Source organism: Leuresthes tenuis, unplaced genomic scaffold (assembly GCF_036924035.1).
Source record: "Leuresthes tenuis unplaced genomic scaffold, fLeuTen1.0.hap1 SCAF_3, whole genome shotgun sequence".
NCBI lineage: Eukaryota > Metazoa > Chordata > Actinopteri > Atheriniformes > Atherinopsidae > Leuresthes > Leuresthes tenuis.
In genome coordinates this window covers 19,191,379-19,218,779 of record NW_027325357.1, presented here as the reverse complement: position 1 = coordinate 19,218,779, position 27,401 = coordinate 19,191,379, and the positions used below count along the sequence as shown (strand labels likewise).

The 27,401-nt window shown below is 42.8% G+C and overlaps 1 protein-coding gene across 2 annotated transcripts; it reads right to left on the bottom strand.

The window, feature by feature from the left end:
* Positions 1 to 1,605: 1,605 nt before the first annotated feature.
* LOC140303549 (RNA-binding motif, single-stranded-interacting protein 2-like) lies at positions 1,606 to 26,950 on the bottom strand. Of its 2 annotated transcripts, none has more exons than XM_072382337.1 (14): positions 26,769 to 26,950; positions 16,319 to 16,482; positions 11,414 to 11,472; positions 10,906 to 10,997; positions 7,800 to 7,957; positions 7,593 to 7,672; positions 7,356 to 7,465; positions 7,102 to 7,145; positions 6,838 to 6,931; positions 6,542 to 6,592; positions 6,096 to 6,206; positions 5,895 to 5,975; positions 5,271 to 5,358; positions 1,606 to 3,451 (listed from the first exon to the last, which is right to left on the bottom strand). In XM_072382337.1, exons 1-13 carry the CDS (start codon positions 26,838 to 26,840, stop codon positions 5,278 to 5,280), a joined length of 1,197 nt encoding a protein of 398 aa, XP_072238438.1. In that variant the 5' UTR covers positions 26,841 to 26,950; the 3' UTR covers positions 1,606 to 3,451; positions 5,271 to 5,277. The 2 variants fall into 2 exon arrangements, with proteins under 2 accessions (XP_072238438.1, XP_072238437.1); XM_072382336.1 differs by having other exon boundaries at positions 1,607 to 3,451; positions 16,319 to 16,485.
* Between the last annotated feature and the right edge of the window lie 451 nt (positions 26,951 to 27,401).

Here is a 27,401-nt window from a genome sequence, read left to right as displayed (position 1 = left end):
ACCACGACGCCGAGGTGAGCGGCGGTGCGAGTCTTTTGGATAAGCACCACATTTGTTTTGGTTCAGCTCTCCATCCTGAAAGGCTCTCTGCGAATAGGCCAGACACAACGTCAGGAGAGACAGACGACGCAAGGCTTGGAACGGCAATTCACGTGAGAAGAAAAACAACAAAAAAAGACAACTTGATGTGCACAAGAAAACAGCATCAATCCATTCGAAGAGGAAAAAAACTAACATCTACTCTCTGTAAAAAGCTAAACTCCACAGCTAAAATCTAGTCTAAGACTAATTCATTAAAGGTAAGGCAAAGTCGCAATTTTCAAGTGACAGACGAAAGAAAAAACAAAAGACAGCTAACTTTCTACAAACTGAAAACTCACGGATAAGAGAATCAAACTCAGGAGACAGCAGCATTGAAAAAAAATAAAAAAAGACTCACAGCTCCCTTTTGCATCAGACTAATTATTCTCAGGGATGTTCTAAGTCTTCCGTTTAATTTACCTCATTGCTTCCGCTAAACTACACTTTAATTTAGTAACTGCATTGCTCTTTGTACACATAAAAATCCAACCGCTCTGCTCTGAAGCACGTTCGCTCCATCCCTTCGACAGAGGATGAATTTAAGGATACCTGATGGTTTGCCACAACAACACCGCTGAAAACCACTTCTCATAAAACAGGGACGTAACGGGAGGTTACATCTTCTCCTAAGCAGGGATGTAACGTGAGGTTACATCTTCTCCTAAGCAGGGACGTAACGGGAGGTTACATCTTCTCCTAAGCAGGGACGTAACGGGAGGTTACATCTTCTCCTAAGCAGGGACGTAACGGGAGGTTACATCTTCTCCTAAACAGGGACGTAACGGGAGGTTACATCTTCTCCTAAGCAGGTATGTAACGGGAGGTTACATCTTCTCCTAAACAGGGATGTAACGTGAGGTTACATCTTCTCCTAAGCAGGGACGTAACGGGAGGTTACATCTTCTCCTAAGCAGGTATGTAACGGGAGGTTACATCTTCTCCTAAACAGGGATGTAACGTGAGGTTACATCTTCTCCTAAGCAGGGATGTAACGGGAGGTTACATCTTCTCCTAAACAGGGACGTAACGGGAGGTTACATCTTCTCCTAAACAGGGATGTAACGTGAGGTTACATCTTCTCCTAAACAGGGACGTAACGGGAGGTTACATCTTCTCCTAAGCAGGTATGTAACGGGAGGTTACATCTTCTCCTAAACACGGACGTAACGGGAGGTTACATCTTCTCCTAAGCAGGGATGTAACGGGAGGTTACATCTTCTCCTAAGCAGGGATGTAACGGGAGGTTACATCTTCTCCTAAGCAGGGATGTAACGGGAGGTTACATCTTCTCCTAAGCAGGGATGTAACGGGAGGTTACATCTTCTCCTAAGCAGGGATGTAACGGGAGGTTACATCTTCTCCTAAACAGGGACGTAACGGGAGGTTACATCTTCTCCTAAACAGGGATGTAACGGGAGGTTACATCTTCTCCTAAACAGGGACGTAACGTGAGGTTACATCTTCTCCTAAGCAGGGATGTAACGGGAGGTTACATCTTCTCATAACGGGAGGTTACATCTTCTCCTAAACAGGGACGTAACGTGAGGTTACATCTTCTCCTAAGCAGGGATGTAACGTGAGGTTACATCTTCTCCTAAGCAGGGACGTAACGTGAGGTTACATCTTCTCCTAAACAGGGACGTAACGTGAGGTTACATCTTCTCCTAAACAGGGACGTAACGTGAGGTTACAGCTTCTCTTAAACAGGGATGTAACGGGAGGTTACATCTTCTCCTAAACACGGACGTAACGGGAGGTTACATCTTCTCCTAAACAGGGACGTAACGTGAGGTTACATCTTCTCCTAAACAGGGACGTAACGGGAGGTTACATCTTCTCCTAAACAGGGACGTAACGTGAGGTTACAGCTTCTCTTAAACAGGGATGTAACGTGAGGTTACATCTTCTCCTAAACACGGACGTAACGGGAGGTTACATCTTCTCCTAAACAGAGACGTAACGTGAGGTTACATCTTCTCCTAAACACGGACGTAACGGGAGGTTACATCTTCTCCTAAGCAGGGATGTAACGGGAGGTTACATCTTCTCCTAAACAGGGACGTAACGTGAGGTTACATCTTCTCCTAAGCAGGGATGTAACGGGAGGTTACATCTTCTCCTAAACAGGGACGTAACGTGAGGTTACATCTTCTCTTAAACAGAGACGTAACGTGAGGTTACAGCTTCTCTTAAACAGGGACGTAACGTGAGGTTACAGCTTCTCTTAAGCAGGGATGTAACGGGAGGTTACATCTTCTCCTAAACAGGGACGTAACGGGAGTTTTAGCATGAACGTGTCTAATTTCGGTGGGTTTTTTTCTAAAATGGTAAACACAAGACCAAAAGCCACCTGACCATCAAAAAAACCCCCCAAAAAACCCAAAGAGTCACTTTCACGAGCTCATTACTGTGTGGGGTAAAGTCCATTTCAGCCCGTCTTCAGACCACAGCGTTAAATAACTTCTTTTCTATAAATGCAGGCTTCGATGATTAAAAACCCAGAAAAAATAGAACTATAATTCAAATATAAATATAAATAATTGATTGTCTTTTGTTTCTCTCATGAAAGAATGATCTAAGGTAAGAAAAAAAAAAAAAAGTGAACTCGCCTAAACTAGAAACGTGTTTTTTTCTCCATCATCTGTGCGTGAATAGAAATGTCGGCAGCAGTTTCGGGGGAAGAAGTAGCTTTAAAACGGTTTACCTCCCACAGTGAAGAGTGACTCCACACAAGCAGACCAGCAAAAGTATTTGTAAGGTTTCGGAAATCTGTACAAATTGTCGCTGCTGCACATAAAAGCATCAAACAACAGACATCAGGAAATAAAAGTTTGCATATCTTACAAAAAGAAAAAGAAAAGACACGTTGTGTTTCAACTCTTCCTTGAATCGCTCCGAAACGTCCAGAATGCTTGGTTAAAAATAAGAATTTGTTTTATCACATGCACAAAAATAATGCTCTGTGTCTTTTCCTCCTGTTTGTAAATCTTTTTTTTTTTTTTTTTAAACATCTTTTGTTAATGTTCCTCTCTCAGTTATCAAAATAGATCAAAACGTCTCTGGAGAAGATTCCCACCTTTGGTTGATCAACTCTTGAGGATGTGAACAGAAGAGTCCAATGACAATAAGTGTTGTCCTTTTTCTTAAAAAAAAAAAGACAGAAAAAAAAACACAGAAAACAGACACACACACACACACACACAGTCTCAAGCACACATAGAAACAAACACACTCACAGGCACACGAATGTTCCTTTTGTCATCCATGTTCAAGTCCGGGTGCTTGGTGACGGTGTGGAGCACAGATCTCTTCCAGCCGAATCCTTTTTGGTTGGACTCATTTCGTGCCCTCGGCCCCACCACGCTGGGAGCTGAAAAGAACACGGAACTCAGCGCTGATACTTTGAACCCACTCAACACACAGAAAACAGTCTGAAAATAAAAGGTGGATTCAGTCACGACTACAAATCTGATCGCTTTCCTACATTTTTCTGTAAACACGTCGCAGTAAATCTTTCCAGGGCGTTTCCATTTACAGTCCACGTCATCGTGTCACTACCTCACAGGCAACCAATCAACTTTTTTCACTGAGTGCGCTTTTGATTGCTTCAGCATTTAGTTACGTGCACACAAAATGCACAGTCCAGCCCCCGTGTTAGTTTCGCAGTCAGCACTTGGTACACTTGCAGAAACAGACCCACTGTTACACTTATATTAAAACAGGTGAACTTTCAGTTCTTACAGTGTCTCACGAGGCATTTTCAACCTGCCAGAGTGTAGCAACTCAAGTAAAGGCATAAGTTATACACATGTAATGAACCGGTATGTTTAAACGCATGTTGTAAGTGACTGTCGGGGTTGGGCTCAGCACCACGATACGAAACCATCCGATTTACATTTGTGAAATGAAACCACAGGATGTAAACACTGATAAGCAGTTCGCATTATTGGGCCCCAGAACTTTTTTACAAATGAGTCTAAAGCCCTGACCAAAGCCAGCCAAAACATTCATAATCAATCCACATTTAGAAAACGCGCACCTTTTACTTGGAATGTCCCAGCCAGGCTTATTTAGCTCGTTTAAACACGACAAACAGCTATAAAGTGGTCGTCTCACAAACGGTTTGATCCCCCGCTTCCTCACTGCACATGTTGGTGTCCTTGGGAGAGACACTGAACTCCACATCGCCCCTGAATCTTTCCTCACTTGCAAGTCGCTTCGGCTAAAAACATCTGCTAAATGAATAAATGTGACGTAAGGCCGGGTACATCCGCAGAGTCTGCGTTCCACCAGGACTGCAGACATGCAAGCGGCTCTATTCATATTATCTTTTGCTGCGCCGAAGCCTCCCACATATGGGCATGTAATCGGTCTACGGTACGCAGTCTGGATGAAGTTTTTCCTAAAAACAAGCATCCGTGAAGTTCTTTTGCTTCTTATCTTCTTAGTCAAATTTTTTTTTTCCCTAAATATAACTTGATGTGCACAGGTCTCGTGCATGAGCGGACACAGAAACTGTAATCGAGTGTAAAATTCAATCACTTGCCAAAGGAGTCCAAACACTCCTGTTTAGGTTTATCAGTAACAGGTTTCTGTATTTTACAGGTGTCCACGGTGACATTTTAATGCTGGTGGAACAGTACATGTGTGTTTTATCCATCACAAGCATACATCAACAATGATGATGTAGTTATTTTCAGATATGAATTTCTTTCATCAATCTGATGGTTACTGCAAACACACATCCTGTCCCGCAAAGCTCCCATTTAGGTTAATTTTTGGATTTATTCAGACCACAACACCAATAGAAAGACCCACAGGCACATACACAATATTCCCCATTCTGGTGGACGGGACAGTACGTGTTCTGTTGGAGGTTTCTTCCTACTAAAAAGTCCCGTTTCCATGACAGATCTCATCCTCCCGACAAGTGTGCTGCGGTTGTTTAAAACAAAGTGGATCTGACCAGTTTAAAAGACTGTTTTTCTATGTATTTTAACAAGTGGTTTCATTTCAGATTTTTTTAAAGCAATAGCTCCACCCTCATGACAAGTAGCGTTAGTTTGGTCAATCAATTATTGTGTCACTTCTCACGTGGTTATCTAATTTCACCCGTCGGACACTTTAGAAAAAGTTTCCTCTGTAACTGTGATGTGTGGGACAGTGCAGAGAAAACTTCACTGTCCTACCTTAGCTTCACTTGGTGTGTTGGTATGAGTAGTTTGTGTGTTCTGCAGGAGTCTCCATGGCGACCTGTTGCTGTTGACCACCATTCTCCTGAGGAGAAAAAAAAAAACAAAAAAAAAGGCACGTGAAGGGTCTTAATAAGCCGTGTGTCAGCTAAACTGGTTTTAGGCAAACAGAGAACGACAGAGTATTCCAGCTGATCTCACCACTGATCACATGTTGTTTTGTGGAGGAACAAAGAATAAATTCTGCCTTTGAAAACAGATCCTGCTGACTCCTGTCTTTATAAAGACCGTGCTTTACACGTACCATCTACCATCCATCCTCATCTGCTCCGGTCTCACCTCTGATTCAATCCCATCCATCCAATCGGCAGCTCTAACACCTACTTAATTATTTTGTTTCTTCCCGTTCATAACCCTGCCCATTTCTCTCTAACCGTGCTTCTCATCCCACTGACTACAACTGTCATCACAGAACTCCAACATTCAATAAATGACTCCAGACTCGCTCCAGGCTGATTCTTTAACAGTCACCTTCTTGACACAGTTTTTGTTGCATTACTTATACGCGTTTAAACGATACATCTACTTCACAGATTCACACACGTGCAAGCAGCTTCATACCTCTACTGGGACACTGGAAGGAGGCACTGGGGTGTACTGGGGGATGTAGGTCCCCTGCATAGTAGTGTTGGCCGGAATATACTGCAGAGAAGGCAGAGAGGAAAACGTCCATGAGCCTGACAATTTCGAGGCCATTTTCTGACTAATGCACCGTGTGACTGCGGTTGTATGTTTGCAGGTGTGTGTGTGAGCGGGACTGACTGTGCCTGTGCTGCCCAGGGTCAGGTGGCTTAATTGCTGCGTGAGAGGTCCCATCATGGAAGTGGGCTGGATGGACATGGCGTGATCCATTGTTGGGGTAAGAACTGTACCCTGTAGAAACACACACATGTATGAGAGACTATTAATCACTGCGTCACTAAGTTAGCAAATGTATTGTATTATTATGTATAAAAACAATATATTTAAATACTTCACTCACAGTGTGTCTCAAACACACTGTAAGCGATTATGCCGAAGCAAATTTCAAAAGAAAGAAATAAAAACAACTTGGTTACAGTCTTTAACATTTTTGGTGGGACACAGGCAACTTGGGCTAATGTCAGAGATACTCGGCTTTCAATCTGTTTTAACCTATTTTTTTGCAGTTGAATGGATTTCATATATAAGCGGTTTAAATGTGGGGGGCAGGAGATGGCGATACTCACAGCTGGCTGCATGAGGTATGACTGATGGTGCATCCAGGACGGGCTGTGTACCTGTGGACCAAGGAAAACATTTATAATCCGTTTCATCTGTCGTGTTCCCCTCTTAGAGAAAGGTAAAAAGAAGAGGCAGAACCAGATCTGTTAACTGACTAATTGTAGTCAGATATAATGAGATTATATAATGAGATATAATGAGGGGAACAGCACAGAATAGCAACAAAAAATGTATTCACATAAGTAAAGATTTAAAAAAAAACATTAAATTATTGTAATTTGGACAATGTAAAATATCCCACCTGGTAGGATGAGACAGGAGAATGCATGTAGGGCGAGAGGGAAGTCTGAGCAATCATTCTGTTTGGAGCGAGACTGTAAGGTGAGGGGTAGAAGCTGCCAAAGAGAGCAAAGTGAGAAGAAATCAAAAAAGACAACCAGCTAAATAAGTAGTATTTCAGTGCTGCCCAGCAGAGGGCAACCTTTCACCAGAGTTTGCGATTTCTGTTTATCTTCCTGTTGGGCTGGGACTGTTTTCAGTCAGTCTGTGCATACCACTCACTCACCCATTTTGTAAGGCTGTGGGGTCATATGCAAGCGTCATTCCTCCCTGGGAAAACAATACACAGGATTCAGAACCAGTGAGATCATGCAAACGCTAGTGCAGTGCAATATGTACTTAAACAGCCAGATAGAACAGAGTAAGAATGATCAAAAGCTAAACTTTTGGACAAGTTCTTGCTTTGATTACTCTCAAGATTTATTAAAGAGGGAAACTGTGTGAACCGTAAGATCGATAAGTCAAAACTGGCCATGTTACCGTATCTCCATCTCGAGCCCAAGGCCTCCCATTTTGGAGATACTTCCCCTGACTCTGCCTCTTCTTCTGACCCCCGTCTGCAAACTTACATAATAAGGGCTCTGTGGGCGCTGAGAAAGCAACAGATCAAACAAGAGAGTGAATTCACTGATCACAGCAGGGAGCAAATACCCTCCCCTTTGGCACAAACAACAACAATGTCAGGTTTCTATAGCACAAAACAAACAGTCCACGCACCAGGCACTCCTGGTGGAGTCTTGATGAATTTTCCATTGAAATGCTGAATTATGGCCTCGCATTTCTCTGTGGACTCCATTCTGAAATACAGCCAAAGTTTAATCTAATGCCTCTTGTGGAGTCCTGCATGCATTACCACAAAACGACACAACACAATTTCAACCGTGGCAGAAAACATCCTCAAAGCATCACAGAGCACCGTCTGACCTGGCAAATCCAACACCGCGGCTGGTCCCGTTGGCATCTCGGAGGATGCGAGTAGAAATGACCTGGCCAAAGGACTTCAGCATGCTCTCCAGCTCCTGCTCATCCATAGACACCGGCAGGTTGGAGATGTAGAGGTTGGTGGGGTCCTGCTCCTGTTGCTGTGCAGAGAAAGGGAGGCAAATCGACGCCGGTATTTTTATGGTCTATAAGAGATGTGCAACTGAGATTTATTTGGTGCAGAAGCGTAAATGTTGCTTAACAGTGTCTCAGACGAGAATATCTAATCAGTCCCAAAGTGCTTTAGTTTCAATGCAACATCAATTTCACACAATTTTCACACTTTCACATTTGAATTTTCAAAATGGAAATCTTTGTTATGTTCAATTTTTTTCCCCAGATGGTAGAAATATCAGTTCAGGCAGCAGGAGGATGCTTCATCCCATCAACATCTGCTGCTGCTTTTGATGCACCAATGTTTTATCTGTTCACAATGTCAGGGACCATTTTCTAACCAGTTTGGATAAAATACTTTTATGCAGCTGGTATCTGATCAATAAGCTAGAAACCGGAGTCATTTCTCACCAATATCTCCCACTTTGATCCACTGCCTCATCCACATGCACACGAAACACCCTATCAGTTGCAAATGCTACTTTGTTTGCAATGCAGAAGTCCCACTTCTCCGTACAATTTGGTCTAATCAGGAAATCTCGATGGATGCGAGTAAACTAAGAGTGGGGATTGTTCTGAGGCATATTTTGTGGCCATAGCTAGAAAGTGAAACCTAGTGTGACTTTGCAGAAGCACACAGGAAGCCAGGCATGAAGTTTAAGAGTTCACAGAGCAACAGGAGCCTGGCAACCAAGAGAAAAGAGGCTGGACTAGAGCAAAGCGAGGGGAAAACAGTGAATGAAGGAGGAGGATAGAGCAGAGGGAGGGTGAGAGAAATGATCAACTTGAAAAGGCTGATATTTTGTGCAGAAGCAGGCAACGAGCAGGATGGGATGTAGCCAATGTTAGGAGTAATTTGGCTGATTAAAAAGGAGGATGACAGACAAGAGCACAACAGGAAAGGAAGACGGATGAGTGTTTACTGCTTAATATGCTCCTGCCTTTCATCAAAATATAATCTATTTCAATCAGTCACCACTCTGTCATTTCTCCAGTGTCTACTTCTGGAGAGCGTTTCTCACTGTGCCGTAAAGAAACGGCCAGATATTAAAGAAATATGTTACTATAAGTCCAACATGACTGATCCAAGCAACAAACAGGAGAGGACATGCAGCATCCATACAGCCGTGCAGGGCACAGTTGACAGGGGTGTTGAAATAACAATAAAGAATTCCTGCCAGACGTTAAAGTGTGCCAAGAGCTGTCTTAAATGATGATTTATTGCTTATGTTCTCAATCATGAGCCACCTAGAGAGGAGATAACCTATTTTCTGATATTGTAGGCATTATGGGTAGCATGTCCATTATATAACAAAGAGGCATACGGAGGGAGTTTAGAGCTCAGATGAAACGATACGATAAAGAGAAAAAAGGAACATTTTTTTCTCCACTGCTCTCCACTCGTCCAAACAGCATCCGCGTCATATCCGCGTCACATTCAGAAGCAACATATCGTACCCAGCCTCGGCTCATGAATGGGATTTGCTGAGGTATCTGTGTGGCTTTCATTTTTTCATTTGTTTTTTTTTGGTTTTTTTGTGCCAAGCCCTGACAGACACATGAGCCGTGTCTGTTAAGGTGTGTCTCTGTGTTGACAGATTTGCCAGCTTGTGTGTTGAGCTGTGCATGTGAGCTGACGTCTGAGTTTGAGCCGGGAGGTAAGAAGGGATCTATTTTTACCTCTACCATTGTTCTCTTGCTCCTACGCACGCAGCTCCTCTGGGCTCGCAGCCTGGGGGTCAGGGTGGCCCGTTCAGGGACCGAGCGCACTCTGAGGACAGCAAGTGCAAGGCGTGGCGCGATGTGTTTGTGAACAACAGTCTGCAGGTGAAACCGCTCTTGATATTGATAATAATTTGACTTTAGATTATTGCTTGTTTTTTCTGACCTGAGGTAACCCACTGGGTCTTAGCAGCTGTGTATATTTAGGTTTATATAGTGGTTATCAACACCTCTGACTGAGCGCATGCTGTCTGGGTGAGTCAAGTTTTGGTGTCAAGTTGCTCTTGTCAAGTGTTGAGAGACGCAGGATTGTGTGGCACTCTCACAGAGGAGATGCAGTGAACTTAGACTCTAGGTTTAGTTGCACCGGACTGGTTGAGGTCACCTGGCCGCATGTATCTTTTAGAGTTTTCCAGAGCAGAGCTGAGGGAGACCCTCATCTTACATTGCAGCTGGTATGTTTGGGAGCAGGACAGGGGGAGGGGGGCAGGGATGCTTTGGCGGGGTGTATTAAGTGGTAGTGTCAGTCCCAGGCCTGGGCCCAGACCACGGACAATGCCATTTCTTTGTGCATGTCGCGTTGACAGTGGGTGTAGTGGCACCCTCCCCTGGGTTCCCTCAAAGGGGAGCCTGAGAGCCAGAGGGATCAGCTTAATGGGCCGACAAGAGTTGCTTTGACTGCAGACACTCTGACAAAGAGCTCAGAACAAGCGCTACAACTGGAGCAGGTTAGAAACACACACAGGATGTGAGGGAAAGAAATGAAAAGGCAGCGAGGAGGGCGGTGAAGCTGCAGGACACAAAATCAGGATGAAGGATTGGCAGAAAGGGCTGACAGAGCGGATGAACGGCTAAAAACAACAATACTACTTCTGCTCACAGCAAGCCTAGTATGAGGCTGGCTTATGACAGTGCTCTAAAAGAAAATTTCAATTTCATCCAGCAAACAAGAGTTCATTGCTTGCCAACAAGGTGGCAGTTTACCTTTGACATAGCAGAGTGGATGCTTGTGTATGTGATTAGAAAGGGACTGTGAGTCTGAAAGGTCCGAGATGTGCAGAAGGTTTTTGGGATCAATAAGAGAAAAACTAGAGCAGATGACGCGGTGAAATGGGCTCCTTAATGTCTAATTTAAGACTAATTGTGATTCAAGATTCGGAAGTAAGAAGAGTTGCAGCTGGATGGAACCTATAAAGAGCTGGTTAATTCTTACTTTGGCCATCTGAGCCTGGACCCCGGTGGATTTCAGAGCTGTAACAGCTTTCTGTGCTGCTGCTGGGCTGTCAAAGTCCACAAAGCCATATCCTGTCAAAACAGAGAAATCAGCGTTAAAAATGTCATGATGTAGCTACATAAGGACACCGACCATCTGTGTTCTTTTAAAATGAACTGAAAGTCATGTGTCAGGATAAAAGCTGGAAGCAGGCGGAAGTTCAACAACAAGATATTACAATTCAGAAAACAATACTGCGAAGTATCAACTCCCGGCTGGGGCCTTTCTGTGTGGAGTCTGCATGTTCTGTGGAACTTCAGTGTCGACCTGTCCAGGATGTACCCCGCCTCTCGCTCAATGACCCCCCCCCAAGCGGGTATAGAAAAGGGATGGATGGAATATTGCGAAGTAAAAGCAATAAGGAAGAACAACTATGACAACCCCCGATTTGAAAAATTAAACAAACAAACAAAAAAAATGAATAAATAAAGAATACATTTTCATTCACCTTTACATTTGTTGGTGGTTTTATCCAGGATGGCCTTGGTCGACACGATTTTGCCATACCTTTAGAGACACAGAAGAATGCAGAGGGGAAAAAAAGGATCAATTACAGCAGAGGTGACTGTGGGGCAAAGAGAGGAATCTGCTCCGACCACATGCATACTGACATATCCACTTTCCTCAGGATGCCTGACTACAGGTGTTAACACGAACCCATACTTCCTTCCTATAAGCAATTTTGCCTCTTTAATGTGATTTAAAGTGCTACAGAAACTTGTCTGCCTCCACCTGTCTGTCTTTGTCCGTCCGTGGAGGCCGTACAGTAAATCTGTTTCACCAGGTTGTTATTGACAGACAGGAGACAACACCTCAGGGCCCAAAAACAATTTGTTCCCAGTCTGTCTTTTCCAGACACACCCAGAAAAACACACTTACACCCTTCATCAAAATACAGCTCTGCTCTCTAGTATTTTTAGCTTAAACAATGTCGATGCCCATCCAGACACCGTCTTTCTTACTCTGTGCTTGATCCACCAACAAGAACAACACGGCATACGGTGTGTCAAACATAAGCTACTGCGTTTGCAGCTCATTTCAGACTGCGGCTGTCAAAAGAAACACAAAACAAAGGGCAATCTGTCAAAGAGTAGAATCAATAAGTGCATTAATACAATATCAGACATATTCAGAGTTTGAAGACTACCTCAAAAGAAGTAAAGGAAAGGTGTTATGTAAGATGCGTCAACCGATGAATTGCGGTGTTATAAGACGGTGCATCAGCTCTACAGAATAATAGACCTGCCCTTGTCTGGTGAATTCAGCCAGTGAGGGAGGCTGGTGTTCCTGTTTGGTCGACATGGCGTCTAAGTGGAATGTACACTGTAACCTGATGCTTCGCCCCTCCAGTTTGCCTTCCTTCCCACCACATCCCTCTCCCTCTCTCCGTTTTTCCACCCTCACATTACAGCGCACCGCTGGGTCCTACGCTCCCGCCTCATTAGTGGACAGAGGACATTTAAACAGGATGACTCAGACCTGACCAGACGCCTGCAACGGAGACCTGTTCCAGAAGACACCCGACTTTAAAGTTAGGGTTTTTGTGACACTTTTGCTCGAGTGTACACAACTTGCATCGCACATCCCGGCCCTGCATGTTTATGTCTACCCCAACCCTACACATGACTCATTTTAGTCATGTAGCATAGAAGCTTACAGCATGTAGACAAATACTCATTTCCTCACTGCATTTCTAAATAGTCTGCGCTGGTTAAGTTTATCGTTTCTCACAGTCATCCAACAGCTGCAAAGCAGACGTGAACATACACAGTGTACACAAGCGCCATATAGTTTAGCAGATATTCCCTCAGCACAAATGGGACACAATTTCCCAGTCAGCCACTGAAGTCAGTGACTTCATGCTGGGTTTTTGCTAGAATACACACTGAAGAAAAGCCGTCTAAGGATAACTGAAAAAGGGAGTTTCCAGTTTTATTTTGTCTTGCACGTAATGATTTAGGCATATATGTAAAAAAAAAGTGTTTGATGTGCAGATTATTGAAAAGCTGGAATCTAATTTCGATGCGAGTGAAATGAACGACGCGAGATTTCTAACTCTGTCTTAAAAGCCTGTAAAGGGAGCGAGATGCCTTGTTCTCATTTGTCCTATAAATGTTTTGTCACTGATTTGCTTGGGAAAAAAAATTGGAGTTCCTATATTTTGAGCTATTGGGGCACAGCATATACATCTGATACTTGCCTCTACTTTACCTGCATTCAAGCTGATGCCTTAAGACTGAAAAAAAACTTAAGTTCATTTGATCTACGTTTTCCTTTTACCAGAAGCATAGAAATGGAAATAAAAAGCTGAGTGACGTGTATTCCAAGCAAGGACAGTGATGGGGTTTAAAGGTCAACAGGCAGCGAGCGGGTGAACCTGTGCTCTCTCTGCAGCACAGCACTAGTCCACCACCCTACTAAAGACTGAAAAGACACCCCTAACTCACATATGGCCAGTTGACATTCTTCCCAGCAGCCACTTTTTTCCTCCCAATCATTTAAGTTTCCACCTGAACAGTAGCCCCTTCGACTCCCTTTTAAAGCTGAAGTCCTCTCTCCTCTCCAGCACCATTCCACAGTGACTTCTCTGTAAATCTCCAGCTTTTACACTGAAGTTCCTGTTTCCCAGACCAACCACAGATTGCGGAATAGCCTTGATTTTAGCTTTGACAATACGCGTTTGTGGTCACGAGCCATGTAAATTCCCTTGGTACAATCAGTATTTACAAGGACCCTTCTAAATAATGGCTGGAATGGTTACAGTGGAGACTAAAACATGGAAACTAAAGAGGGAGGGTCTGCCATGTAAGAAGCACGATCAAGCCAGGGTGTATTAGAAGTGGTCTAACTTCTTCACAGAGGCTTGTTGTTGCTGAGAATGAACCGTGACTAAAGTTCATGAATCATCTCTGTGACGTACAGCGTAGCCCTGACCTGCAGCCGACAAAACCAGTTTGGGTGCTTTATAACTGGCTTTATCTGCATGTGTGTCTGCGCTTGTAAGGTCAAGCGTACAGGTTAGGCTGCTTTCAAGTCTTTTCACAACCGTTTTTATCTTTAAGTCTTCATCACAAGCCTCTGCGTATGATCCAGCTCTCCCTCTGTGTACCTCTCGGTCTCGATCACTTTGCAGGCGATTCCTTGTTTTCTGTATCCTCTACTGGATAAACAACACTGGAAGTGAACTTGAAAGCAACTGGGAATGGCCTCAAACAATTCAATCCAACACATGAAAAGCATCGCTCTGGAGAGCACAGATGTTTTCCGTTCAATACACATTTCTGTGCGACTCTTTCACTCATTTAGCATCAAAGTTAAAAACTTCCTCCAGTTAATGTGGACCTCAATGAACAATCAGCCACAGTCAGACTACAATCTTATGCATCTTAAACAGCACGTGAACAACACTAGGCACACCATATACCTGCAATGTGAAACTACTGAGAGTTAAAAACAGAAAGCTGATACAACCACTTCTCTCATTCAGAAAAATATTCAGAAAATAGCTAAATAAATAATAAAAAATAAAGCTCCAGTCCATCTTTGGGTCATTTTCTTGTACAAGTAGTATTCTATTAAAATGTTCTAATTTCTGAGATAGTGTTTATTAGAAGAGCACAGTAGATCTGCGTGAAGCATTGTCTTTACCATCATTTACTTAACATTTTGGAAAGTATGGATACTGTCACTGCCACATAGGTTAGGTTAACATAAGTTAGGTTAACATAAGTTAGGCTAACATAAGTTAGGCTAACATAAGTTAGGCTAACTTAGACCAGCATAAAGAGCAACGCAGTTTAGTAGCTAGTGTGGCAGCGCTCAAAATTTAAAGTACCAGTTAAAAAAATAGCAGCGTCACTATTGCCTGATTCGGATGCAGAATTGTTGTTTTCTGAATAGTTGCATCGAGTCTTCATTTCCACTTTTGTTTCTGTATCTGCTGAGGTCTAACTTAGAAAACTGAGCATAGAGTTGTTTGTGGATGCATTTGGTCTAAATGGGATCAGGGCAGATTTTTCCCTCTTCCACTGATCAGGCGTTGCAAAGCTAACGTGTTATGGCTTCAGGATTGTACAACTTTGACTGATTTGAGAGTGGCGTTGATCCTCTCATCGAACCTTCTACGAGACGGTGAAAGAACAGCCTGTAAAGCAATTTCTTTAAAAATGAAAGTCAAGATCTGGAAAGTCCATTTGTGCTTCCAAACTTATAATCGCTCATCTTGACAGTAGATATGGTAAGTATCGTAGAGTAAGTAGAACGTCTGGGTCTGAAAAGCGTAGCTAATAAAGATACTTGAGTTCTTTCTAGTGGCCAGTAGAGTGTGACTCCTGTGGTTGCAAAAAGAAGTCAGACTACATTGAAGTCTTTGAGAAATTGTATCTGTCGCTTGTTGTATGATTCAAATTCCAAATGCTCACACAAGACTTGAATGCGTAGCAAAGCAAAGCTCCACCTACTCCTAACCCAGCACAGATAAACAAAACCTAGATGCTTTTTTGGCTGCCAATGTGCTTTGCCACAATGCATCTGCGTTTACAAAATCAACTGGAACTTACTTCATTCTTAACCATTTTTCATTGCTTACTTGTACTAAACGTGAGAAATTGGATATAAAGCCGATGACTATTTGGAGCTGAGTCCAGTTATAGTGGCCAGCTCTAATATACATAAGTGCCGAAGCTTTGTATGAGCCCAGATCTATTTACAACATTTCTTTTATTATTTCAATCTCTGTGAGTACCTTCAAAAATGGAAAGGTTTTGCTTGATAATGTATTAATAGGTTAAATCAACTTTGATACAGAAGCGGCTGCTATGTGACCATGTGACACATATTTGGCCCAATTTTGCAGGCTAAACAGATGCCATGACACAAACATTGTTAGAAAACATTCCTTGTCTCCAATAGTTTGCTTGACTATGGCAAATAGTAACCAAATATAATCCCAATATGTCACTAGTATCTAAGTTATACAGATCTATGTTACCCCACAGTGCCTGATGACTCACAATTAGTAGTGACGGGGCCTACTTCTCATTCGATTTATAACCTCAGAAATCAGTTTATAGTTGGGGTCACTAGTTTCAAGTGTTCTCCATTACAAGACAAAGTTAATTTTGTAAACTACCGTCCCATTTGGCGTCAAATAAGCAAGAAAGCAGCACATGCTTAAGGACGAGGTTACCTTCTGTCAAGCTCCACCGTCTTTTCAAGTATGGGTAGAAATACAATAAAAATGGCTGAAAAAGCCAAGGTAGCTTTGAACTTTGGCAGCGTCCATCTTTTGAATACAGCCTATGGTCGCTTTCATCAAATTCCTACAGAAAAACTTTGTTTTAAGACAACTCACGGTTGACAGAGTTTGACCAGGTCTTGATCCGTGGTCCCTGGATGGAGGCCGCGGATGTACAAGTTCGTTTTGCTCAGCTGTTCCCCTCCTCCGCCACTGCTATTGCTGCTGCTGTTGGTGTTGGGACTGGGGGGCGCCATCTGATGGCCGGAGGACACATAGGCCTGCTGAAGTCGGAGAGAAAAGGGAAAAAGAAACAACAACAGACAGTTCAAATAGCTTTATTGAGCGTCAACAGAAAACAAAAAAAAAAACAGAAATAACTGTCAATATACGTGAATTTCACTGGACATTGATGTTTTTGTTCAAAGTGTGAAGAACTCAAAGGAGTGTTTGGAAATGTGGAGAGATAGAAAGTAATCCTGCATCAAACAGCTGATTATGTGGAAGCCGTGAAAATTGATATCATACAGCCCTCATGTCAACACTCAGTAATACTGCTTTCTGAAGGGAATGTGGGGCCTCTTGGCTGACTACTCCACATAAGGAAAAGGGGCCTCTTGTGCTCTCTCAGTGTTGAGAAACTTCAGTTTTACTTTTGGAACCACAAAATAGATCCAAAACTTTTGATTTTAAAGATCTCAGACCGACACTTATCTAGTTTCATTATGTAGAATCAAATGATAGACTAGATGCTAAGAAAGAAAGTTGGCTATTCTCTGTAGGCCAACTGCTTTATTTAATTATCTTGCTAAAAATCAGATCTTTCAAATCAAAATCATTAACATCTGCTCAAACGTGCGTTTCTCTCTGTCCTAAACTTTCTAAAGCCTCAAACTCAATACACACATTTCCCCATTTCAGTCTGAAAATAGCGTTTAAGGGTGACAGTTACCAAGATCCTGAATGGAGAGATGCACAAGCAGGGTTAAGCTCAATTCACAACATATACAGTCAAGAGAGGTCATATTTAAAGGGATGAAAAACAACACCACCAAGAGCTTTTACTATAGGACAACGCCGACATTCTCATGTTGCAACTATCTGCACTGACCTCCGCCTCATCTGTGCCAGTAAAAGCTAGTTGTACACTGCAGCCGTCAACTAGTCAGTGACTCACCACTATGAAGATCGGGGAATGTTGCACAACAACCCGTGCATCACCTAATCTCATCTCTCTATGGAACCGTGTCTGTCCTGGGATATGTCAAACAAAAGATTGCGTAACTACGCATTTCTTTTCTTTTTTTTTTTAAATAAATTAATGTGGTTTCATTATCACTTTGCCTGTCAAAACATAAAAAACAAAAAAAACAAACAAAAAAAAACGATCTCTCTCTTTCCAGGAATAGATCTAGTGGCTGTTTTCCAAAGAAGACTGACGCAATAAACAAAGCGAGACTTCAGAGATGACCGCGCTCACCAGAGCTGGCCCATGTTGTGTCGGTTCGCCGTGAGAAAAATCACTTTAATCGTGTTAATTTAGATTTCTCAAATCTAACGTTGCACGCTATGAGATCTGAACAAGCATACTCTGTGGCTAAGCTGAACAGAGCACAGCTGTGGGGCTGGAGGGTCATATCAAAAACTGACTGGACAGAGTTGGCAGGGGGACAATGGGTTAATTTAATGAGGGAGGAGAGGGTCACCGATCATGGTGGTGTTTAGGAAAAGCCCAGCAGGAAGACACGGTCAAAGCAGGACCACCTACAACATCAATCCATTCCGCTAATTAGCCACCATTCATAAGGCACGGAGCCCCACTAAGACAGCCCCTCTGACCTCTACTTTGTCAGCAGCGTGGCGGCAACTTTGGCAAAAACCAACTCGTTCCTCTGACCTTTGACCCCGACTCGGATTTTTTTTCATGACAGAATGGTTCGAGGGAAGCGTGAGTATCTCAGCGTCAAAGGAAAGAGAGCAGAGTGTGTTCCTTCCTTGTAATGTTAGATTTGAGATTTTAATCTGCTGCAGTCATGCTCACGGAGAAATTAAAGTAACTCGAGTCGCTTTATTTATTTCAGCATCTGACAACAGAATAAAACTGCAGTCGAAATTAAAAGGCGACACATCCCTACTCCTGATTACATAAAGCACTGATCACTTATTCTAAAAAAGATACAGATTTTTTAAAATATTTTGTTCTCCTGGGCCAATACAGCACGAGTCTGTCGGCTGGATTCTTCTCGATCTCGTCACAGTTTAATTCGTGATGACTTAGTTTTGGAGGAGGCTAATTTGTGAATGAAAGAACAGGAAAGCAGAGACCTATAATCTCATTTATACACTCTTCACCAGAGTGCCAAGCCCCAGTCATCCTCCAGACACAACCGGGTGCATATCATTGCAACAATACCCCTTAAATCACCAGTCTGCTGCCACACACATGCATGTCGACTGCTTCTACAAATCTGAAACAACATCTAGAAATGTATTCAGTTTAAAATGAAAAAGGACTTAGAATCTCCTCTTGTAGGAAACTGAAGAGCAAAACTAGGCAGTAAGTAATCTAGGCTTAAAAACATGTAAAATATCACTGACAGATTACAGAAGGTGGATGGCTCCAGTGGCTCTTCATGAGGCTCATTCGCAGGCTTAAGTTGCACTTAACAGTGCTACTAAGATCAGTTTGTCAGATATTCTCAAAACTGACAAGATGACAAATTGTAATCATCAAGTCAAAGCAGCGTATTTGCTGCATGCGCTTGTTGGTCGTCTGATCTAGTTCAGTCATTCTGGAGTCTACATGGACTTCCATCAACAAGTGTATGTGTCAAAAAATAAATAAATAAATCAACGGCTATTTTTTTATGCATGTTGATAGACTTTCAGAGGGGAAGCGAGAGCTAAACTGCATGTTTGGTGACTGGATAGTGTCACGGGGTATCACTCGTGAGTGAATCGCCTTGGAACCTCCATCAAGTGTCTCTCCACCTGTTTCTCTGCCTGTAGGACTTCTCCAGCTGACCCTAATTTGACCCATGGGATTCCATGGATTTCCTGGCTGTTGGGAGGTCTGCCTGCCTCCGCTGCCATGCTCTCGACCGAAGCCCCTGTCCTTTCATCAGGCAGGAAAGAGTCATAACTGTCTGACCAGCTGATCAACTTACAGCGCATGTTTAAGTGCAGATTTACGACGTGTTACTAGTTACACCACTGGGCCGCTGCTTTTCTTTCTACTTTTCTTTAGGCCCAACAGAACATCAGCTATGGGAATCCTTTACTTTAGATATTAAGTTTCTTAAGTTAGTTTCTTAAACTTTTTATTTATCTATATTTTTATTACCTATTAATCATGCTGTGCTACTCCTAACCAAATTCTCTGTCTCACGCCCAACAGAAACTATCATAGACACTATTAAAACTTTAAAGCTACCTGCCAATTATCCATAAAACTTTGAGACAGTATATGATGTTAGCTTAGGGCTGGGTCAAGACTGTCTGTCTAGTAAAGAGGTGAGCTGCACTGCAGGCAACGAGCAGGAAATCCTCTGTCTGTTCCTGATCTTATCACGCACCCATTTGTATGAGAAGCTCTACATTCCAACCAGGTGACAGTGACACCAAACTCACGTCCCAACTCGTTCTTCAATCCTCCTTCCTTTCTGTCTGCAGCCCTCCCCTTCCTTTTGTGTCTTTATTGGCGCAGATTTACTCTGAAATTGTCTGTTCCCTAAGCCCTTTTCAGACATGAGAGATATTAGATTAATGGCTTTATCAATCTCTGAAAGCAATGGCATTCAGTCATGAGATCGCTCCATGTCGTCCGTGCCATCTCCTTCACATGACACTGAACAGCACATCCAGCGAGGCCAATCGTTCAAGTCCTCGTAGAGTCAAAGTAGTTTTTAATAACATGTCACATTTCTGTAAGGATTCACAGAAATGTGCCAAGCACACTGTGGTTGCATGAAACATAGTGGTAGTGGATTTAAGAAGCTGAAAACATCCCTTTTCTGCATGTTTTAGCTCACTGAACAGTCTGTGTTACACTAAACCTGCACTATTGCAGTTGGTGTCTCTTTTTAGTTTTCTTAAAACATGTTTTGAGACCAAAGTAAGTCGGAAGCTGCACTTTGTTAAACAAAACAGCATTGGATGGGATAGCTGAAAACATCCATACGGTCCGATCAACAGCAAAAGCTTCAAGTTTAGCTCAAACGCCTATAAGAGTTTTCTCTCATTCCTTCGGTTCAAGCACTGAGAAGAACAAACAAACAGCAGACAGTTATCATAGGCAAAACCAAAGAGACAGAAAGTTTGAACAGCCCTCTTAATGATTCATCAAAAGGGATATTTTGTTTTTGAAGTTGGGCTGCGTTAAGAACTTACGAGTAGTAGGTGTCTTACCAGGAGTAGACAGCAGTCAGAGCGCTAGAGCTAAAGCTAAAAGCTTCAAACAAATTAAAGGAGACGATTTTTCACCATCTAAACCAACTCAAACCTAAATTATGTTAAAGTGGTTTAATATAACAGGAAGGTCAGTTCTGCATAGATCGTTTGTGTAGCAACACTGTTTGTCGGTGCGCTCCAGCACAATCCAGGTTGCAGCACCATGTAGTAATACAGACTGTGTTAGGCGCGCCCAGAAGTAATACAGGTTAGTTCAAGTAACATCTACAATGCAGCGTACACGCGAACATTGTATTGTATAAACAAAATGTTACAGAAAAGAACCCGGTGGCTCATTCAAACATGACGGCGACACGTTCAGTCGCAGTCTAATTAATGGAAAGCAGTGCTTTACTGAAGGGGGCTTTGATGTTAGTCACACCTTGACACACGTGCACAGTGCTAATGCACACGCATGCGAGCCTTTCAAGCTGGGTCAGGTGGCAAGGGAGGGAGAGCTTGGAATCAGATATTTGAAAACACTGGCCCACAGCTCAGCAAGAGATCTCAACAAATGTGAGACACACCGAGTGCCTGGCATCCACTGCAGTATTTGGCAACCGATTTCTAACAGTTGTGCTTTCTCCAAGGACTCCGTCTCCCGTTCTACCTGTTCACCTTGGCTGTTTGATGCAATTGGCACTCAAATGCAATCCAAGTCCAAAACATCTGACACAGTACACAAAGAGACAGATAAACATATACCTGGCAGAGGGCCAGTGGGACAAAGGTGGCTGAACAGCAGAGTTCAGCGAGGATAGAGTCACTGCAGCAGAACAGCTGGTTTTATACAGTTCAAAAGCAGCCCAGCCAACATGTGTATGTTATGTATTCCCAACCTAGTTGTTAGTTGTTAATTCGTTTGAGCATATGAGTTAAGTGTCTTACATAAACAAATATCATCTTTAACATAATAAAATATGGCCAATAATTCATCCTCAAAAGTACAGGACCAGCGAACACACTTTTAGAATGTGTCCATCGCTTTTAAAAAGCAACTGGACTTTAAACTTTAACAATATAAACGTCCCGTTAGCCAGTGAAATGTTAAATGTAGGATCGCAGATCCTTCGTATTACTAATGCCTGTGATACTGTGCACTGCTTCGAACGCAAAGACGATATGTGGGACAGAACAACAGAATCTCAGCCCAAAGAGAAAAAGCAAGAGCCCAAAGCAAAACCTAACTTCGAACCCTTAGAGCAGCCGGTAGATCTCTGTGTCGCGTGACAACCAGAGCAAGGTTTACACTGGCATTATCCCTCTCTTTGTAGGAGACTTCGGAGAAATTACAACTGAAACGTTTGATATATACATCTCTCCAAATGGAAAGTGTGAAAGGGAGGATGAGGTTAGGCAGAGGCTGCTTTTGATAAACACCAGTATGGGAAAAGGGGTGCACAAAGCAGGTAAAATGCAAGGTGAGAGAGTTTAGGTTGGTAACTTTATACTGTCAATATGAGCCAAAATGTTACTGTTATTGTTCCCGAACTGGAGCAGCAGCATCTTTTGAATCAATGCTCTAGAAACAAGGTTCATAAAGACTAAAAGGAGCTCTGTCTGGGTTTGTCTGTGTTAGCGCGTTAAGTGTGCTGCGCAATTACTATTCAATTTGATACGTAGATTAGTGGAATTTCTATAGGATTTGTAAAACCTTCCACATTTCTGGTCATATAACATTCTTAATCCCAACCACTGTTTATGCTCATATTTCTCTGTCTTTAGGGATTTGGCAAGTTTGCTGCATTCTACAGTGGGTTTGTCAGGGTTTGTTTGTTGAAGGCGGATGCTTCTGGAAATGGGATTAGTAGGAGCTGGGAGATTCAACCATTAGATAAATGCATAGACTGTAACTCTAACCCCATTCCCCCCCGCCCAAATTTTCTTGACACGTAACAGAATCAACTGATTCAGTCTTGATACCAGTCTTTTTTTCTTTTCTTTTTTTTAAAATAAAAACATGGATTCATGCAAGTTTAAAAGCTCCATAACTTTCAGAGTGCTTGCACTGTTCGTGACAGGGACGTCTCAGCTTTTAAGACCCGCCCAAACATACACAAACTTTCATTAGCCTGACACCAACTAAGTGACTTGGCTTCGTGTCTCCTGCATGCGTACTCTGGCACTCTCAATCGGTGTCATGGCCATGTCTGTATATAATTCTAAAGAGGTGTAATAAATGAGCTGGCGCCCCTACAGTCTAATGTACAATAAGATCCAAACAATCCCAATGTTTCGTGTGTTCACCACCATACACAATTCACATTGCTGCTGGTGATTTTACACAGCAAATATAGGTTTAGTTTCAGCTGCTTGTCTTCTTAGACTTCAGCTGGTTTCAGTTCTTGATACTGTATTAAGAAAATGTACATGACATACTGTAGGTAGTGATGTAATCAATGACAGTGAACACTTAGTTGACCCTGTTTTTATATCAGAGCGACATGGCTGCTGCCACAGGCCGAAGCACTTTGTTTTGCACCCAGATTTTCACATAAACTCAGCTCTACATCCCAAGTATTCACAATGATTTCAAGTAATCCATCCAAATGACTAATCATTTTAACCTTATTCCAAGATTAACCTGTTTCAATTGCTTGAATTTGTCGGAAAATTCAAATAACGAGGGGCCTATTAATAAGTGCAAGTGAGTTGATGAGTTTTTGACTCATCGAGCGAAACACAAATGTTCAATGTTGAACCCGTTGATGTTTCACTGAGGGCTTTTAAGGGTTTCTGGGTGCAAGCAGCCTTCAACTAACGACAGGTAGACACAAAAAGGGGGCAGAGAGAGAGGGGGAGGTCATGCAGCAAAGAGCCCCAGGCCAAGACCTAAACCCGGGGCGGCTTCGTTGAAGTACTGCAGCCTCCGCACACATGGTGCCCGCCAGACCAGCCAAGCCACATGGCGCCCCCACAGTCACATTTAAAAGGCACATAAGAATGAATTTGAATTCATTCTTGGTAATAAGCAAAAACGTATTTTACCAAACTTCATAAACCTGGATGCATAAGTAAGTTTATGACATAAAAACAATGAATTAGAGGACTTAAGACAAGAATACAGACACGGCTACCTCTGAAAGCGTGTCGAGTTAAAAGTTAAAAGGTCTAACCCATTTATTTGAAAGTCATTGGAGATGTCACATGAATGGCCCTTTAACTGCCAACCTTACAGTCGTGCCATACTTTAATGCTCCACTCAGTGTGTTTCTTACATTCACTTTCATCTATAGTTGCTCTTTGGCTCAGTAGAATCTATGTTGAGGCATCGAGAGCTTTAACTCACAGCACTAAGTTGACATTTGCTGAAAAGGACTCCTGGCAGGAAGAGAACAAAAATCTTGAATGAAAAGCACCAAAAACACGCCACTCAATGAGGCCCTGACTGAGACCCATGATACCTTAAGAAGCGCCTCCTGTTATTTTTCAGGCTTTTACATGGAAACCATCCAAATTTGATTTGAGAACATTAATTCTCTTTATTTGAGGGAGGAAATGAGGTGCTGAGTCAGGGGAGGAGCGGCCGGCTTTAAGCACAACAGAAACTTAACGCCTTCTCAGTCATGGTAATCACCTCGCTCACACAAAGAACGCTTTTCTCGCTCCTCGACAGGGTTTACTTTGCATTCAGACTTGGACTTTGTGTGCTTGTGTAGCTCAGGTATGGAATGAATGGGGCAGAAAGAATAAGTGGGAAGCAGAAGTGGGAGGATAAAATGTTGAACTTGACCTCTCTGTGAACTAGAGCTTCGCAGAATTGAGGACCCCGAAAGGTACTGAGGGGTAAAACCTTTTCCTACACCATAACCTCCTTTTACATTAGTAATTCCATACTTTTCTAATCAAATTATTCCTTTGAGGACAGACTAAACACAATCCGAATTGCCCGTAAAATGTCATTAGCCCAGTGGACAATGACTACCTGTCCACATCAGGCATTTATAACCGAGGCATACGTAATAACTTGGAAAACACATCGGCCAAACATCGGTATTGGCTCGTTAACTGTAATCATCCCTTCTCTAAACAGGATCATGTAAACTGACACATTTCACATTTCATTTTGCCGGGCAAAAAGATTTTTTGGATGAGACATAAACGCAGCGAAAGTTATTGACAGCTGTGTGAAAAAGTGTGTCACAAAACCTGGAAAATGAATCACTCAAATATGGAATAAACATTGTAAATAGGTTTTTTGTATGCGGGCACAGATATGGACAACTGCAGGCTCCGCGAGCAGCACTTGTTCCCATCACATTTTTTTACTTGCAGGACCATTTTCAGTACACTGGTATCCACAGAAAGAGGTATTAAGCACATGTACACTGATAATGAAAAGTCAGCGGACAACAAGTCAGAAAAACGGAATTTTTTCCTAACCCTAACCGAATGTGTTTGTTGCCTAAACCTGACCGCATTAATTTAGTCTTTACACCCAGCTGTGCATCAGCGAAAAAAGCCAAAGTGAGAAAAATGTGACAACAGTGAACGGTTTGACTGTTCTATCAAGTTTAGTTAAGAACTGCTGCTTTATACTTTACGAATCCATTGTATTATGCACATATTACTGACCCAAAACTAAGAAATTGCCAGCGCTCACAACCACACCCTTAATTATTCACACATATTGTTCTCCTCTCTTAAACCGTATCATTTAGCATTTTTATTAGACCACTTGTCATCTAAAAATGGCGTGTTTTGAGAGTTTAGGGAGAACCTTCTCCCAGCGACCAAGAACAGCCCAACTGAGGAGGAGCTCGAGTGAAGAATTGCATCAAAACGCACAATAATTTCAAATCCAACATGAGCTCAGTCAAATGAATTGGAAATGATGTGTGTTGAAAACAAACAAATCGGAGATAATGCTGTTTACTCCAGAGGAGCACGGGTGTTGACATCAGATCTGTGAGGATGAGCAGGCAGGCGGTGCCCGGATCACAGAAAGACAATATGTGCAATATACATTTTCAAAGTGCCTTTCACAGTGCAGGAACAGAGCCGGTAAAAAAAAAAAAATAATTAGAAATTAAAAAAAGCAGAAGGGGCAGAAGAAGCCCGAGCAGATCCAATGGATGTAAAAATCACTACATGCCTTGTGTGATTTAATTATGGTCCACAGAGAGGACGCACTTTGTATGCATGACCAAACAGGAACACACGACTCAGAAAAACTGAATTTAGGACGCAAATGTTTTCTTTGAAAAAAAAAAAAAAACCCACACACACACACACCATCAGTAGATCGAATATTAGCGAGACACTTTGTCCTGAAGTTATTAATTCGCTTTAGACACACGTCATAAAAAGGCGGTGACCTGTGCATCTAAAGGACGTTCCCCTCAGACTTAATGTGGAGAAAAGGGGACTCTGTCAACAGTCAACGTAACCGCGAAAAGCGCGATTCATAATTCTGGGAATGTAGTCATCATGGTCTGGTGGGATTTTCAAGGGGTGGGGCATATATTCCGCTTTCAGATGGGAAACGAGGAGGAAAGAAAAAAAAAAAAGAAAAAAAAAGAGAAAAAAGAAAAAAAAAAAAACTTTGCGAACTTACGCGGCAGCGAAGACAATAAAGAGTAGATTTAACGGGAGATACGAGTGTCTGTCCGAAGCCGAGGGAGGAAGAGGCAGACATTATTTTGTAACATGTTCCTCCAGCCTGCCTGTCTCCCTACCCCCACTTCCACAAACACATCCAGGCTCGGACGCGCTATCCCAGCACGGTACAGTTACCCATAAAAGTTGCTCTCCACCATTGACTTTTTCAAATGAGTGAGCAAAGCCATATCGACATCCCCCCTGTCGGACCCACACATATAAATACTACTACATAAAACACCAGGCGCCCAGCGTGACAGGACCGAGCGGCAGAAAAATCTCCCACCTTGACATAACACGGAGTGGGGCTGTTCTTTGAGCTGGATATTTCCCCCCACGAAGTCTCAAGTTAAATTCAGTCCATTTAGCTTTTCAAGGACACTGCAGCTCACTGTCACAAGCCCCCCTTTTTTTTTCTTCTTTTTTTTTTTTTTTTTTTTTGTCGCGACAGACGCGGGCTCGTTGCCCTGCAGGGCGAACGAGGCGAAAAATGTGGGAAAATCCCGAAAGCCTTTACCTTTTTGCTGTTTCTGCTGTTATAGCCGTTGTATGGGTTGATTCCTGCCCTTGGCGGTACGGAGAGCAGCATTTTTCTCGGCGCTATGTCCGGAGCGGCGAGCACAGCCCAGGCTGCCAGCTGACGTCAGCAGCTGGGGAAGTGAGAGCCTGGAGTCCCGCTGCTTGACTGAGAGTGGTGCTGCTGCTGCTGCTGCTGCTGCTGCTGCTGCTGCTGCCGCCGCTGCAGGACAGGGGCCCCCGCTGCTGGCCCTGAGTCTCCTGCAGGGGTCCCGCACACTACTCCGGGGGGTCCAGAGAGAAGAGGGGATTAGTTGTGATCCATTCACGGCCCAGTGTTAGTTCACTCACCAGGGGATTTATAGTAGAAATAACAAGACTAAAATTGGTTTTGTTGTTGCTGGAAAATCAATATATATTTTTTTTTTGCTTTTTTGAATGACCCATCCATCATTGTGTTTACATTATTGGAGACACCCTCAAAAATCCTATTGGGTTTCAGTCACGTTTGAAAACCCAACAGCCATGACAAGCACATGACAGAAGCCACAAAATGTAACTATAACCATATCGAACATATTACTTGACCCACAATGAGACTTTGTTGGGATATGTGATTCAGAATTTTGAATAG

Coding starts and splice junctions, on each gene's coding strand:
- LOC140303549 (XM_072382336.1), bottom strand. CDS start 26,840: ATGCTGCTCTCCGTACCGCCAAGGGCAGGAATCAACCCATACAACGGC. Junction 7,673..7,799: donor CGCGGTGTTGGATTTGCCAG/GTCAGACGGTGC, acceptor GCTGTATTTCAG/AATGGAGTCCACAGAGAAAT. Junction 6,593..6,837: donor CTCCTGTCTCATCCTACCAG/GTGGGATATTTT, acceptor CTTGGTCCACAG/GTACACAGCCCGTCCTGGAT.